Consider the following 18267-nt stretch of genomic DNA (forward strand, 5'->3'; position numbering starts at 1 on the left):
CATCAGTTTCTACAAAAGCATTTAGAAGATACTTTTCCAGTGTTTTTACATATTAATAGGCTAACATTTGTGTAACAAAACTATGAGGGAGGGGTGGCTTATTGTCCAGGTGATACCTGAAAAGGAAATTGAATAAATAAATGAAAAATGAAAATACATCCAAGTCTAAAAAAAAAAAAAAAACAATTAAAAAAAAAGCAAGCACTTAAATTTTATTGCAGATATTTTTCCATTGTTTTATGTGTATATAAGGTTTTTATAGTTTTTTCCAAGGTTGTGACAGTACACAGGTGAAGCAAAACAAATTGTACATTTTTACAATTTTCAATAAGAAATATATAAGTTCCCATCATTTTGGACCTCTGTTTTTGTCATATCTTTGTACAAATATTGTAAATCTACAGCAGGTAAAAATAAACACGTACCTGAAAAGCTTAAAAACAGAAGTTGCTGGTCCACTAAAGACCACCTGCAACTGTTATATCCGGGTAAAGGGACTCTGTTTCTTTTGATTCTCTCCTCATTGAGTGGACTTTAATGCAGTTTAGATGGTCTAATGGTCTTAGGTTCTGCACTCAAGCCTCAAAATGGCAAGAAAAGCCATGTTATGTTTGTGTATTTGATTTAAGTGTGCAGATATATGTATATAGCCAGTGTTTCCAAGAATGTTCAGATTCAGAGAAATTAAAAGTAGGCTAGGAGATCCTGAAAAAACAGTTCGCACAAGCTACATTTTGAAAACGCACAATTCAAAAGTCCAAACCCCTTTCTTCAGACTTTCCCCTGACGCCATGCCTCCAAACATGCAGAGGGGGGAGGGACAAATGGCAGTTGAGTTTGATAGACATATCACCATTCAATCATTTCAATGGGCCGGTTAAAATGATTGGATGGTGTTTTTTTCAGTCCTGTCCATTCCACAGGTGAGTAAAATTTTTTATTTTTGTGTTAGAGCATTTAATTAATTGGTTGCAATCGGGGTGTGAAGGGGATTTTAAGCAATTTAGCAAAAAATACTCCAGGAAAACATCTCCTACCCTACCTTTAACTTGCGATTTAATTTAAATTGCATTCCACGTTGAGGTTTGGATGAAACAATCTCACCTCTTTGTGTAAAATAACTCCGCTTTCACTAAACTCTGAATTTTACTTAAAATGTTATTAACCATTTCATGCATGACGTTCACATTTGTGGACACCTAGTTTAAGCTCACTTTCCAAAGGGTTCTAAATTAAATAGTCCCCAAACCACATGGAGGCAGTCTCTATAGACCTAAAGCAATACAATGAAAAAGAGGATCTTCTTAGTTGTAGAATTTGGACTGCTCTGTGATCTACTAAAGTTAACCTCCTCAGACCCAGCTATGGGTTTTCTGTCTGTCCATGTTTGTGGACAAGAGTTTCACAGCTTTATTAAAACAAAAAACAAAAAAACAAGCAAATAAACAAGCAAATAAACACAAAAACAAATGTCACTGTTTTTCTTGATGCCATAATGGTTGAATAGTTGTTATTGTGTTTTATTGTTCACTGTTTGTCATGTATGTGTTTTATGTTGTTTGGACTTTGTATGGCTGATGCCTGGTCAGGTCTTTCTTGCAAAAGAGATTCCTAATCTCAATGACTTCCTGGTTAAATAAAGTTAAAAATAAATAAATGATAAATAAATCAATAGAAATAAACTGTCCACCGCAAAGTACATTCTGTAAAAAAGTTTTTAAAAATGCATCTGAAAAAACTGTTGCATCATGATGTTTCCAACGTAGGCAATTATTTAATTAAAAAAAAAAAAGCCTAAACATGTACTTTCCTGGGTCTCGGGAGGTAAAATATCTTCTTAATAAAACCATATTTTAAAAAAAATGAATATACATTTCAACTTTAGCCTAATTTTGAGAAATAAAATCAATCTTAAAAAAAATCTAGATACTTTTTTTTTTTCATAATTCATGCATGAAAGGGTTAATATTAGGAGCCAGATTTTCAACTCATCTGTGCCTTTGCGATCCAAACTCCAGAGTCGGTTTACGATGGAACTTCACATCCTTTATCAGTTTTCCTCAAAAGTCCATCTCATCGGAATAATCTGGAGCTTTAATTCCATCCCACTATTTTTCCTTTTTATCTTTCGTCTTTCATTTGCAGCGTGATGAACCAGACGAATAATGACTCCACTGGGTGCAGGTATATTTTTAATGACTGTCCCTGCACTGTGACTTATTGCCTTGATTAATATATGATCATAAAGCCACACCAAGGATCAGGGAGCACATTAAAAAGTCATACTCTCCTCACTTGTACAGACACTTGTGGGTTTTGGTAAGAGAGTGTAGGCCCTATATACAGTATATATTCAGCACATATACAGTAGTTTCATTTTTGTCATGATGTGAAGTAATACATCATAAAATACTGGTTGAAACGGAATGAATAGCGAAGTCCCCCTGAGTGGCATCCATTCACACCCATCAGATTAACACTATTTGGAATTGCATTAGATTCAGGAGAAGCAACATGTTACAAACACAGTAAAATATGCTGAACATTTATGGCAACTTGTAAAGAGAAGAAAGACAATATTTTAAAGAGTGCAAGTAAATTAAAGTTTGATATCTTATAGTTCTAATGTACGACAGCGTATTAGGACCACATAAGAAAATAAAAGCACTACAAAAATAAAGACCTTTTTTACACCCTTATATTTTGTTCCTGCTTATGTTCGAAATTTAGTTTTTTTCAGTTTTTTAGTTTATCTCAAATATGCAACAAAACAAAATAATCCTACTTAGTTTTTATACAGGGTGGGGAAGCAAAATTTACAATGAACATTTAGTTGTTTTTTTCTCAGCAGGCACTACGTCAGTTGTTTTGAAACCAAACATATATTGATGTCATAATCATACTTAACACTATTATCCATACCTTTTCAGAAACTTTTGCCCATATGAGTAACCAGGAAAGCAAACGTCAAAGAGTGTGTGATTTGCTGAATGCACTCGTCACACCAAAGGAGATTTCAAAAATAGTTGGAGTGTCCATAAAGACTGTTTATAATGGAAAGAAGAGAATGACTATGAGCAAAACTATTACGAGAAAGTCTGGAAGTGGAGGAAGCAACAAAAAACGTACCAAAGCTTTTATTAAAGCTGTCAAATCCAAAATCCTAAAGGATCCAACCAAATCCATGAGAAAAATGGCAATTTAACTTGAGGTAGACAACAAGACCGTTAGAAATGCAGTAAAATATGATTTGAAGATTTAAGTTCTCATGACTTTCAATAAACTAATTGGTCATACACTGTCTTTCAATCCCTGCCTCAAAATATTGTAAATTTTGCTTCCCCACCCTGTAAATGAAACAGACTATAAGAAAACAAAACAAACAAAAAACATATACATGAAAACAAATTTCATTTGCATATTCGAAAAGGAGTGGGAGGAAGTATAACTTATTTACTCCCACCCCTTCTCCACACAACAGTCTATCGTTTAGCTTCTTATCAGCATAATATATGAAAAATCAAGTCCCTTGGATCACTTATCACCTTCACATGCACATACGCACAGGGTACGATTTATCAAAAAAACAGGGGAGGGGGGGCAGTTGTATATGTGGGGGTGCGGGTCCATAACTAACGTAACTAACGCTGGCATGAAACGAAAGTGAAACTTAACATTCTTTCAATATCCAACTCCCTGGGTCTATTCCTCTATTATACAACAGATCACAACTTCTAACCTGTATCCACTGGAGACACAAATACTGGGCAAATTTGTTACGTTAAACCCCCCCCCCCCCTTTATAGTGCCCCAGTGCATGGGGACGTTTGCAAATTCTGAGACCGCCGACAGTTCGGTTCAGGTGAACGTTAGTGTCAGTAATGTAGGATGTAGGTGGAAGAAAACTGTCACAAACTGCCTGTTATTTACATTGGTTGCCCCCCCCCTCCCAGGATCAAATTCATTGAGCAGAAGTACGGATGTAAAAACCAGAGTTGATCCCCACCGACAAATCGCATCCTGCATACACATATATACGTACACACCAATATTGACATACCAGAAAAGTAATAAATAAATAAATACATAGATACATATATCCTTGAAGGCAACAAAATGAATACACAATAAAGTAAACAATACGATAAAGTGAACCAAAAAAAAAAAGTTTGTCATGAAAATTTTAGCCGTAGAAAATTCCAGAAGGGGTTTTGAATAGTTCTGATGTGGTGTTTGTTTCTGATGAAGCATAAGTCTATAAATGTAATGCATGAGTAAGTGAGATGTTGTGAAAAGCCTCTGGTCCCAGGCTGTGTGGACACGGGGGGATAAACGAGGGGCGGAGTCTGTCACCGCTCCCTTTAATTGGCGTTCGGGGAGAGAGAGGGAGTGGGTTCGGTGTTAATTAAACTGGAAGTCCTCATTCAGAGCTTTTACACGGACCGGGGGATGCTGGCTTTACATGCCTGGGCTGGGGGGAGAGCGTAACCTGGCGAGCTGAGGAGGAACAAAGGCGAGAGCGGTGGATGGTGTGTGCGTGTGTGTGTGTGTGTGTGTGTGTGTGTGTGTGTGTCCTGCCACCAGCAGCTCACGGGCCGTAGACAGACAGCAGGCATGCGTGTGCATCGTATGTCTCCCGAATATCAATGAAGCGTACGCACACACAAACACACCCACACCGGGGGCCTCAGAGGTCAGAGAGTGAGTCAATCATCGAACCCGTTGCGACGACACAGTCTGCAAAAAAAAGGCGCAAGTGTGTGCGTCTGCGTTGGTGTGTGTGGGCATGCGCCTGGGTGTGTGTTGCGTGTGCTCTGAGAGCGGGGGGCCGGCAGCTGTCAGGGGCCAGGAGCAGCAGGCACTAATGAAGCAGATGAATAGTGCAAAAACTCCCAAATACAAACAGGACAGTTGACATTTTTCATCTGTCAAAAGCAGAAGATGCATGAAAATACGACGGGGTCTTGTTTAACCCTTTACCTCCCGGCGTCTATAGCTGGCTGATTTTCTTCTCCCCCCCGTCTGTTTCTGTTTGCCATCATATCCTGGGAAATTCGTTGTTGGAATGCATTCACAGACTCAGGATTAATACGGTATGATATGTTTCTGTTTCAGGGCTGATACTGACACCAATTATTAATAATCAAGGAGGTGATATTTTATATTTGCAGTAAAAATGAAAATCTGGCCGTGAACTCCAGCCCGAAGCTAAATAATATCAAATTAAAAGGTACAATTCAAGATTATTTACTGTCAGCTTCAGGAGGATTGGTAAATAAACACGTTCTTGTCTCATTTAAGTGTTAATAGACTAATACTTGCAGGACACAGTTATTTTGTTGACATTATGGCATTCTTTTCGTGACTGAAATCAGATATTTCACAAGTTGCTTTTCCATTGGACATCTGCGCAAAATTTACCGATATTTACTAAATGTCGAAAAAACAGAAGTGCGTAATGCTGTTCTTTCCATTAAATCACAAATGCAATGATTTATGTGTTTATCTCCAGGTGACATGAGAAGTCATTCCATAAACATAGCAACGAACGGAAATGTTGTTGACTTGTTTTCGTATTTTGAGATCCAGTTTGGGTTGGTATGGGGGTCGCCATTGGTTCTGGGGGGGTGGGGTTTATGCTTATTGTGTCACAAAATCTTATATTATAAAATGTGAATTTCTTTTTTTTTGTATTGTATTTCTGCAGATGCACAATAAAAATAAATGTAAAAATTGATCAAAAAAAAAAAAAAAAGGTGTTGATTTACAGATATATTCATTATTATTATATATTACCCCTCTATCCTGTACGAAATTAAAATCTGATTCATTTTCCTGGTGTGTTCACACATACCGCGCTGTGTTTCTTTTAAAACTCTTCTTCTTCTCTTGTTGTAACGTCCGTCAACATCCTTTTTTTTTTTTTTTTTTATTCACATGACTCTAGTTGTGGAAAAAGGTCTTCTCATTGCAGTTTTGCATGATATATGATTTGCGCAGTGTCGGAGAAACCACCGCTTGCAAACACAAACATTTGTTTATCGAAAAATGAGGGTTTGGCGAAATTGTTATTTTTCCATTAGGTACATTTTTATGCGTAAGTTATATTCACGCAATTTGAGAGTCAATGGAAAAGTGACTACTGATTGCAGTGGCTAAAATTTATGTGTAGTGCAAATTTGGGCGATAAAATTTGTCTTCATTCAAAGATAGAACACTTTTAAGCCCTTATTTTGGTTTTTGATAATGAATATTTCTTTGTTTCCTTTACAAGAGAGGGCAAAAAAACAAAACAAAAAAAACAAAAAATAGAAAATGACATTGGCATTAAACATTGTCCATATAGTTACTTTAAATATCAGTATCAGCTTGTGTGAAACCAGTGTGAAGGGGCTGTGACTAAGACATTCAAGACATTCAATCTAATCTGATTTTGGAAGAAAGTTCCAAAATTCTATTGATATGATAATGTTCATATCCCACTGCAAAGCTACAAGAACACACACCACCTCCTCCATAGAACCAAAAGAACGTGGATATGTTGTTTACTAATTAGGAGTGTTTCCCCCCAATTGGTTCTTTTCAAGTAACTGCAGTGAATTTTTCAGGAAGTAGTCGGTATTTTTACACTCCATATGTACCTGAAAGAAAACCAACTGAGGTATGAATCCAAACTTAGACAATTTGCCAGCTCACCTGACACTACAATTACATTTTTTGCATTTTGTGAACTCTCCATACGTCTCCAAAGTGAATGCACCTATCAATGTTGATTTGTTGGTTAGTGAATACTGTTGTCTCAGACTTCTTAGACCTTCGTGTAGTCGTTTCATATTAACCTGCTCACACTGTCATGTAAGCTAGTGTAAAATCCATTCAGTTTTAACTTGGATGTCAGTAGGACAGGCTAGGCTAGGCAGGACAAGCATCTCAACTGAAAAAAAAAAAAGAGTAAAAACTGAACAAGAATTACCTATTTTCTACAGTTACTTTGACATTCAGTTTCACATGTCGTTAGCTTAATAGCATAATTTCTTAACTCATACGCTAAAGGACAAAAGTATTGGGACATGCTGAATTCAGATGTTTCTTTTCTAACGGGTCTGGGATTTAAAACAATAATGACAGATATATAGTTTTATTTTGTCATAAATATTATATTGATTATGAATATAGATATTCTTTTGTCAAATCATCATGAACAGGGCATCTTATGAACTGTAGCCATGATGTGTCCCAATATTTTTGTCCATATAGTGCCATATGGTTTATAAACATCTATTATATCCTTAAAGTTCAATGTAAGATTTTTCTTCCTCAGTGAGATGTGAAGAAAAGAGATGGTTAGTTGTGGTAGGAAATTATTATTTAATCAGAGCACAAAAATATTTTAGAAATGTAGAACATTTGAAATCATAGGCTATGTTCAGACAGCAGGTCTTAATGCACAGTTCGGATTTTTTGGTGAAATCCAACTTTTTTGTGTGCTCGTTCATATTACACATTAAATGCCACTTCTATCAGTTTTGAGTATGAACTGAATGCGACCCTGAAGTGACCCACATGCACAAAAGAGGTAACGAGGTAATATGTGACCACGCAGACACACACTGTTTACAGAAGTAACACTTCTGGGACGCAGAATTGTGACGTTTGTCGCATTTCAACGACGTAAAAGTCAGATAAATGCGACCCGGCCGTTCAGACTGAAGTCACATTGCAAAATATCAGATTTGTATCAGATTTAGTACCATATATGAAAGTGGTCTGGGTCAGAATTGAACAAATCATATTTGTGCTGTTCAAACGGTCTTTAACAGATCGGATACAGGTCACATATGAACAAAAAAATCAGATTTGGGCCACATTTGCCTGAAGTCTGAATGTAGCCTTAGTCTTGGATAAAAAGAAACTAAATAATTGTTGAGAGAAATTAAGTCAAAACCATCTCTGAGGCATTTTGGAGGCAAAGATAACAATTTAACCCAAACTAACCAATGGAATCATATGTATCCCAATATACAACTATATTCTGACATTAGTTATTATTGTTTTGTATCCCAGACCCCTGTTAGAAAAGAAACACCTGAACTCACATACATTTGTCCATATAGTGTATGAGTTAGGCAATTATGCTATGAGGCTAACGATGCATTGGTTTTGTTCTCATACATTAATCGCAGCAGTTATCAAGTTTCTGCCAGTGATGATATTGGCCAATTAATCACTTATTATCAGTTATTTCTGCTCCAAATGATCATAATTATATCAGCTTTGAACAACCCGTTCTTCAGTATATGAAACATAACAACACAAGTACACATGAGCAGATACTTTTACTCAAATTTATTCATCTCGCAGTGTTTTGTGGTCATTACTGTATTATTCTTGACGCTCTGTACATGGGCCAGGTTTTGCTGTCGGACACCAACCGATTGGGGACAGTCTTCTATTATACTTGTCATCGGGGATCCCGGTGGTGTCTTGGCTCTTATTCAGACCCTTGATTTGTATTTATATGTGCAATTTGATTTAAATATGTACTTTTTTCCCCCACAGAAATACATTCCCTACAGTTGGCTGTATTTTTACATATTGTTGTGTTCAAGTTATATATAGTGTCCCCATGCATCATAGCATCGCTGTGGAAAAGCCATCTGTGTTGACACCAGTGAGCGTGCATTTACAGTGACGTTCCCCTGTGCTTATGTATTGATGTATGTACTATTTGTTCATTTATCTATGTCTGTTTTTGTTTCTTAATCACCATAGAATTGAATGTGAAAGCTCGGGCTTCAGATTTGAGGTTCCATTAGTAATGGAAGTGCATCATTGCTGACACACACACGGATGCGTATTTCCACACACATCTCATCACTGTCAACCGCCCGCTGCGTCTGCCTCAGTAGTAATTGTTAGAGCAAAGGCAGAAAGGTGCCCATGAAGGGAAAAAAAAAGGGGGGAGATCCTCTTTTCTTAATGCTCAAAAGTTCCGTGCGTATTTATAATGTGAAGATAAAGATGCTTGATGAAGAAAGTGGAATAATAAACATGAGTAAATTATGTCCAGAGGAGAAATGGCCCACTGAGGTTCTGCCGCTGTCATCTTGACTTCCCACTCAAAGCTGTGACAGAGACTGTCAAATCTGCCCGAATGGAAACAAGAACTTTTCTATCTCTGCGCTGTCAATATGTGACACATCTTTCAGCGAAAACAACACAAGAAGCCACCTACAAGTTGATGATGTGCGACTGTTTGGGCAATGTCAACGGGTTACATTCACAGCAACAGACAACAAACTGAGAAAACGTCCATTTAGCATCTATCTCACACCACTTTACATGACTTTTTACAGGTGAACTGTTACAAAAACCAATATTTAAACTAGAAACACTCATACTTCATACCTCCACCAAGGTGGTCACTGATAGAAAGTTTTTAAAAAATTACATGGGCAGGATTTTCTCCCCCATTATATGGTGTTGGTGCGCCATTCAAGCTGTTGTGGGCCAAATCCATGTGAATAGAATAGAATAGACTAGACTAGAATAGAATAGAATAGAATAGATCTTTATTGACGCTGTTACAGAAACAATGAAAATTTGTTTAGCAGCTATGCTTCAATTTACCAGCAAACAATTAAAGTGCAAAAAGACAATATAAAAATATCACACAAAATTGTACTGTGCATAGGCCTGTATACGGAAAAATCTTGACAATATGTAAAACTACAAAGATAAAATTCTAACATATACAAATACTACTAAAATGCTACAAAAATAATACAAAAAGCTAACTCTATACTACAGATAAAACAAATATATGCTACATATAAGTATATATACAGGTAATAAAATAATATAATATATCCATGGTAAAACAAGGTGTAATAAATATAAATAAGATAATCAAAGGAAACTATCTTTTTTCAGATTCAAGGACTGTGCTAGAAAAAGGTTAACTTTCTTCATTATCCCTGTTGGGAAATTCGGTCGCATTTTACCAATCCTAATACACACAGCACCTAGCATTAGCCATTAGCAATTAGCATTAGCACATTGCACATATTAGGAGCAGTGAGGTGATATTGAAGACGCTCAGGGACCAACTCCAGATCTTTATCAGCACTGGGTGGCTACCAGTGCACTTCAGCAAGTTTTATTGTAAAGAATGTTGGATGTTCTTCTAATATTAAATAAACTTGTATGATTAGATAATGTCCAGAATGCTACGAAATTACTTTTGTTGGAAGACTTCCAGACCCCATGCACATGAGTCTTCCACGAACTTGAAACTACTAGAACTCAAACACCACCTGAATCTGCTGGAAACCAAGGGAAAACATTGATGGATTTGCCCTAAAAAAATTAAAGGGGTCTGCTTTGGACCATCAAGTGTCATGAAAATTAGCCTGGTAGTTTCGTTATGAACCTGAGAACAAAAACCTAACCTTCATAATAGATGGAATTATACGGCAGTCCTTAAATGGAGACATGTCAAAAAGATTGTGGTAGAATAATGCTGTTGTTGCAGTAAAAATATTTAATTCTCCACTCAACGACTCTGTTTTTTGCTTCCAATATATTTCCTATTGACAGAAATATCATCTGTCCAACTAGCTCACATCTTAGTTGGAAGTGTCAGTCAGTTGTCCTAAAGTTTTTTTCCCTAAAATATGCAGTAGACACCAAAATGTTGGAGCAATTACTGTCCTTTAGATTTATTCCTTTTTATTTATTTTTTAGATTTTTTTTGTTTTGTTTTTTTTTTGTTTAGTAAAAATAACTACTTTTCATCTGCAGTCCGTAGGCAGGTGACAGAAATACGACATAAAACACCCAACACTGATACATCACTCGTTCGCTATAAATCAAAAATTTAAAAATACACATAATGATGACACGGACATCATCTAAACAAACAAATAAACAAAAAACAAATAGACACAGGATGATCACAGGGGCATTAGCATATACATTCACCTCTATACTTACATACAACTTAACAGAGACAGTGTATGGGTGATGAAATATATGTTAATACAAAGTGAGTGCATGTGTGGTTTTCTAGGAGCCACTGTTTTAAGTGAGTTTTAAAAGTGTTGTATGTTGGACACTCTCTTACTGGGAGGGGCAGATTATTCCAGAGTTTACCTCCTACTATCGACAGTACGTTTTGGCCAAAAGTGGTGTGTCTATTGCTTTTACTTATTGGTCTAGAACACAGGTGTCAAACATGCGGCCCGGGGGCCAAATCCGGCCCACCAAAGGGTCCAATCCGGCCCGCGGGATGAATTTGTGAAATGCAAAAATTACACTGAAGATATTAACAATCATTCATTCATTATCTGAACCCGCTTTATCCTCACTAGGGTCACGGGGGTCGCTTGGAGCTTATCCCAGCTACATAGGGGCGAAGGTGGGGTACACCCTGGACAAGTCACCAGTTTCATCGCAGGGCTGAACATATCGGGACAAACAATCGCTCTCACATTCACACCTATGGGCAATTTAGATTAACCAATTAACCTATTAGTGCATGTGTTTGGATGGTGGGAGGAAGCTGGAGTACCCGGAGAGAACCCACGCAGACATGGGGAGAACATGCAAACTCCACACAGAAAGGTCCCAACCCCGTCGAGTGGTGTTGGAATCGAACCCAGAACCTTCTTGCTGTGAGGCACGAGTGCTAACTGCACCACCGTGTCGCCCTATTTAACAATCAGTGTTGTCAAAATCATTTTAATTCACGTACCACATAGACACAAACAGTCCAATTAGATTTCAAGTGGGTCAGAACCAGTAAAATATTATCATAATAATAACCTATAAATAATGACAACCCCAAATTTTCTTTGTTTTTTTGATGTAAAGAAGTAAAATTACATGAAAATGTTGACATTACCAAACTATACTTTTGCAAAAAAATGTGAATTACCTGAACAAATATGAACAAACGGAAATGTCTTAAGAAAAGTAAATGGAATTTTACCAATATTCCTCCTGTTACTAAATGTTTGGTGCGGTTGTAATGCACGTGTGTAAATGATAAACTGATAAACCGAGCCATAATATTGTTAAAATTACACTCGTTTTTCTCAAGATAATTCAAGTTGTTCATGTTACTCTGATTTTTAAGGAAAGTTTGTGCATGTAAACCTGATCGGAATATAATTTTACTTTTTTCACTGTTATAATTTTACTAGTCCGACCCACTTCAAATCAGATTGGGCTGAATGTGGCCCCTGAACTAAAATGAGTTTGACACCTCTGGTCTAGAAGTTCTTGCATCTTTTCTGAACATCGGATTACATAGCATGTTACATAAACTGCGCAGTTTATATGACGGGACAAGTGTTTTTTCCCTTTCTAGAAACAGAGATCTCTTCATACACTTCAGCAGACCGCCTACTATGTAACATTACACACTGCAACACTTTTGAGCATGAATATCACCAACATACATCAGAAAAAAAAATGAGTAAAGGTGTTATGAGTCTGCTGGAGGCTTTACGTTAATCCTACACGTTTTGAGAAACAGGAAGTGAGTCGGTGAAGCTGCTAAAAATGTCCTGGTGGTGTGACACTAGTAAAAACCCCCATATCCTTTCCACTCTTTTACCACTTCACATCTGCCTCTTCCTCACTGCGGTTGCTCGAATTTATTTCCAGAGTATACAGTTTTCTTGCTGCTCCACCAAACTGAAAAATTCTCCTGTCTTGTTTTTGCTGCAGCCCTCTCCTCTCATGCTCTTATTCCGTTCTCATTCTCAGTGCTTTGTTTTGCTGTGCTGCAGCAAGGATTAGCAAACTATAGGAAAACACAGAAGCCGAGGAAAGCTGTCTTGGATTTTTTTTGTTTTGGTTCACTAGTATTGCAGACCAACCTTGATTATAAATATGGATTTGATATGGACACAGGATTTCAGCCTGTAGTTGCACCTGTACTTTTACTCTTCTATTCCTCCACTAAATTGTCTGATAAAGATGTTAATGAGATAATAAATGCACCTCTGGAGTGGCTTAACGTGCAAGTTTTCCTGTTCATACCGTGCCTACTTTGCGTCACCTGTTGCGAAGTGCCCTGACCTGTTTCTTCATATCTTTATGTTTTTCAGATGGCAGCCCTGCAGAGTCCTTTCTATGGGGATAAGATGAACCTTTACTCACTTTGTAAGAAGATAGAGCAGTGTGACTACCCCCCTCTTCCTTCAGATCACTACTCAGAGGAGGTAAGTACTGTGCCACTCTGGTTGTCAGAGTTATGGCACAAATCGGTCAATGTCTTCAAGGTATTTTTGTCTCTCAACACTTCTATAAACTAGGGATGTAACGGCGCACTCGTTTGTACCGATCGGTTTCAGTTCGGGGCCTTCAATACAATACGATGTACCGAAGGAATACATGTAGCCCATGTGGAGAACGCAAAGATTCACACTAAAGGAGTGATATTTCGCTATTTTTTTTTTAATGGAATGATTAAATGGATTTCCCTGTGGTCTCCATAAACTATAAATGCTCTGCTTGGGTCTGAATTCTTCATTAATTCAACTCCACAGGTCCATCTTCAACCCTATTTCTGAGTAATGACACCTGAAAGGTGGCTTGGAGTGCTGGCCCTTTAATTGCACATGAGCCACTTCAGGCCCTGCCCCCTGTAGGTTGTTGACTTTTCTTCCCTGTCCCATTCAAGCACTTGTGTTCGTTAATACAACCAACAACTGAACATTTTAGGTAATCAGCTCAAAGTTTGGACATATTTTCAGTTTTTACTACAACCGCTGCTGCTGACAAACAAATATGTCGTACTCAGAGAAATGTTCATTAGAAGTCTTGACCTTATATGTGCAAATGTCGTGACATAACTAGTTATAGATGTAACAAATTTGGAAGGAATTAAATAAGGTGGTAGAAATCCACTCAATTTTTGCAGGAATGAATTGATAGCTTTGCAGCACCTGGAGGGTTCAAATTCAAACTGTATGAACTATTACACAAATAAATGAACCAAAGACTTATAAAAGTGGGTTTAGCTCAATATCACTCCTTTAAGTTTTTACATGAACCTTGAAGCAGATCACACACAGTATGAGCAGGGTGGCCACAAGCGGAACCCATGTGCAATATTTAATATCCTAGACCAGGGGTCACCAACCCTGGCTCTTGAGATCTGCTATCCTGCATGTTTTAGATGTTTCCCTCTTCCAGTCCACCTGACGGTCGTTATCAGGCTTCTGCAGAGCTTGATGATAGGCTTAGGATTTGAATCAGGTGTGTTGGAGGAGGGAAACATCTAAAACATGTAGGATAGTAGATCTGGAGGACCAGGGTTGGTGACCACTGTCCTAGATGGACGTCTAATGCCACGTTTCCACTACGTGGAACCGGCTCGACTCGACTCGACTCGACTTGAGTACCAAATACTATTCCTGGAGACCGTTTCCATTGTAGGATACTACAGACTTGAGATTACCTGGACGTCATAGCGATGCGGCACGTTACTTCCATATTGTCTGCTCGGAGAGTTGTTGATAAACTCACTCGTTGCTTGTTGTCTCGTCAAACTCATGCTGAATTTTTACGTCGGCCACCAAAGACTTAATCCCCTGACTGAATGGTGTAGTTTTTTGGGCTGTTATCATGTGGATTAACCTCCCACTATATTTACTGTCAACTTCCGCATCTCTTTTTTTTTTGTAAAACGGCGGGTCACAGAGACAACTCTCTGACCAATCAGTGGTCTGCAGTGTTTACATGTCATGTTTTAGTATTTGTTCCCCAGTCTTGGAACCTTGCCGCAGGTGATACCAAAAAACTAGTACCAGGTACCAGATTCCAGGTCCTTTTTCGTAATGGAAACGCAAAAAGGCCAAGTCGAGCCGAGTCGAGCCGAGCCAGTACCACGTAGTGGAAATGCGACATAAACGGTCCACGCACCATCCACATGCTGAAGGTGAACCAGCATGGCAGCTCAGAGCAGCGTCACAGGTACAAAACCAGAGTTGGAAGACCCTCCGTCTTCTCTAAGGTCTACGAATTAGGGGCATTTCGGATTCCCTGTCAGTTACGTCAATGGAGAGACAAAACGAGCAGTGTCCCGGCATTGTTTCGTGAAGATCAGTTATATTTAAACGTTGTTTTTTTTTTAATGAAATTGGTCTCCTTCACTGTACTGAAAACTTATCGAAAATGTACAGATTTCCTTTTCTTCTTTGTCAGACAGATGGATAAAGAGTTAATTCTTGTACTTTGTTTTATTTTCTTTTGTAAAAAAATTAACTCTTTTTCCATCTGTCTGACAAATAAGAAAAGGAAATCTGTGTAAGTTCTAGTAGACAGTATGAACCTAATTGGATTATCGAAAAGGTATCGAACCGAAGACCCCTGTACGTACCGAACCGAACTGTTTCTGCACCGTTTCATCCCTACTCCGAACTTATCTTTTTCATCAGTTCATGTTTTCCTCGTTGCCTGCTCCTCTTTTGTGTCTCTACGCCTCTCTTTCTCTGTGCCAAAAGGCTGATTTTTACTTGTATTGACTAATAACGTTTTTTTTTTTTTTTTTTTTTTATATGTAAGTCGAGTCCACCCAACTGTCTGAGCTACAGTACAGTATGATCTTACTCTGTGATCAAAAGACCAGCTATGATTTTAACCGTTTGAAAATTAAATGCATGTATCAAAAGCATCTGGCCGTGCTACAGAGTGGGGTGAAACTAAATAAGCCAGAGTGTCATGTTTCCCTTACTAAATGTTAAATCATCTGCTGTAATTCTGCGTAGACTTATCCTTGCTCAAAAATGTAATGTAGTCAGCCTGTGGTTAAAGATCTCCTTATTGCTGATTGGTGGTGATGTGTGTATGAATGCACGCAGCTTTGCATTTGCATGCCCTCTTTGTGTGGGTGGCATTTTCTTGGTAACTTTTCTGTCTTTCTCTTTTAACGCTTATAATAATGCACACACGTAAACTTGGACATATGCTTTGCTCCGCAGGTATTAGATCATTTGTCGATTGACGTTCAAAATCGTTAGTTTCTTTATTTGCATGACCCTAAAACCCTCTGTAGAAATGTCACATCATACTTGAGCTATATAAAGCACCATACCAGAAGGTTTGCGTGTTTCGCTCTTGTTCGTTACATCATGGCTAACCATTCTGCAAACCATGTTTTAATGTATTTATTCTGCTGTCTCAGGCTTTCAGTTGTTTCCATTTATCCAAACAGAATGGAAATCTAGTAGCAGACTCATGAAAGTTGTGTAATCCATCACAGTAATAACCATGAAGTCTGTATTAATTATCGTTGCACCGATTTAAATGTCGTGCAGAAATGAGTAGAAACCCATATGTTTGGTAGGGAATTGCATTAAACATGTAAAAGTATTGGACTGTGTTGGGAATGCTGCTTGTAAAATTTAATATGTTACATATTAGGACGTACCCTTGTAAATGTTAAGATTGCAGTGGTACATTTTTGAGTAAAGTAATGTAACTTATTTCATTAAATTACTCGGCTGCTTAGAGCAAGGAGCATTGATTTGATTGGCCAACAAGGCATGACACAAATATAAACAGAACCTTTAAAAACAACAGTGATTGTTGGAGCAAATCCTGCCAAGTGAAGGGATCCTAGAGCTAGACAGTAGTTTTGTTTTGTTTTTTTATTTAACTGAATTTGTTTTTTCCATGGTCGGGCCCTTTGATAAGTTTGTGGCTCAGTCTACTGTCAGGAGTGCATAGGAACAGATAGAAGAGATAAAGAAAGATTTTAATTTCATCAGATATATGAAGCTTTAATAACCACATTTCCTAAAATCTTGTCTGGAGCCTTTATTGTTTTGGTTCTGCAGACGGTACCAGGCCTTTATTGGAAGAAGGTTTGTATTAGAGTCAGGCCTTTATTTCTAATTTCCTCTTATTAAAAAGTGAAATGGTCATAATGGGCCCAAAAAATTATTTTGATCTGCTTCCATTTGCAATGTTTATAACACTGTGAAGAAGTGCTTGATCGTTTATTTCATGCATTTTCGAAGTGTCCTTGTCCACGGCTGGTTTCACTGACCCCAGCTGGTGACTTGCCTTGGTTTTAATTTGCGGAAATACATATAATATAAGGTATACTTGGCCTCAGAAAATATCAGTATAAGAGGAAATCAGTCAATAAATGAACTCAGTAATAGTTTCACAAATGCTATAAACTAACCTAAAAGTCTAAGAAGTGTTTTAATCATTGCTCTAGAGTATCGGAGCAGTTATTTTTAGTTGGAATATGGTCAAATTCAAGCAGCTCTACTGTTTAGATGTATGTATCTACATTCTACTTGCACTGCAAACAAAAAGTTAAAGATATTTCTTTTTTTATTTTGTCTTTTTTTTTTTTTTTTGTCATTTTTGCCATTTGTAAATACAACTATGTCTGGTCATTAAAAAAAGGTGTTTCAATTCAATTCACACACAAAAAAGTAAAAAGCGCTGTGCAAGAATCCCAGCTGAAACAAATAGCCTAAAAATTAACAAGTGTTCAGAGAACGCACCCCGAACAACTATTTCTTTTTAAGCTAAACAGTTTCAAAGTTGTTCCATACAGCAGAAAAAGTTGAAGCTTGGTACCAGTCATGTGTATGTCAAATTATATTCAATTCCAATCAATATTTGTTGAGTTATAATGGAAAAATGTGTGGTAAATGGGATTTTCAACGTTAAATGGAAATGTCCACAGAGTCCACATTCCACAGTGGATGTGGACAATTTTGTGCCAGATACAAGATATTGTTCTAAGCTACGGATGGATCAAATTGGAGGCTAATCAGAGTTGTTTTGAATTTTTTATGAATTTTTGAAAATTGCTCAATGATGAGAGATAATAAAATTGTAGATTTTGTGACCTTGCTGTGACCTTGAACTTTGGCCTACTTGGCCCAAAATTTAATGGGTTGGTCCCAGGGCCTAGGCCTATCTGTGGGTACGATTTGGTAAAGATGGTTGGAATAGTTTTCCCATAAAGTTGCTAAAAAACAAACAAACACGCAAACAAACAAACACAAAGTAAAGTGATCACAATACCTCCTGGAGGAGGTAAAAATATCCATAACTTTTTGTTTGTAGTGTATAAATTTTTTTCCCAAAAAGCATGAACATGGATGTAACCACTGTGTCACTGACAACTTTTTTTTTTTTTTATCAATAACTGCATATTTTTGGTAGCTGTGCCATTTATTTAGTCATTTTATACATCTGTCAGTGACATTTATTACATTTTTTTAA

General features: G+C 37.4%; 1 protein-coding gene across 1 annotated transcript in view; it reads left to right on the forward strand.

Annotated features, from left to right (window-relative positions):
• The window catches only part of nek7 (NIMA-related kinase 7), a 105234-nt gene that overhangs the window by 80759 nt on the left and 6208 nt on the right, over positions 1 to 18267 (forward strand). The window contains exon 9 of the mRNA XM_030132899.1: positions 13119 to 13232. Coding sequence (XP_029988759.1) covers positions 13119 to 13232 — 114 coding nt within the window. The remainder of the gene's footprint in view (positions 1 to 13118; positions 13233 to 18267) is intronic.

This window comes from Sphaeramia orbicularis, chromosome 4 (genome assembly GCF_902148855.1).
Source record: "Sphaeramia orbicularis chromosome 4, fSphaOr1.1, whole genome shotgun sequence".
NCBI classification, from domain to species: Eukaryota; Metazoa; Chordata; class Actinopteri; order Kurtiformes; family Apogonidae; genus Sphaeramia; species Sphaeramia orbicularis.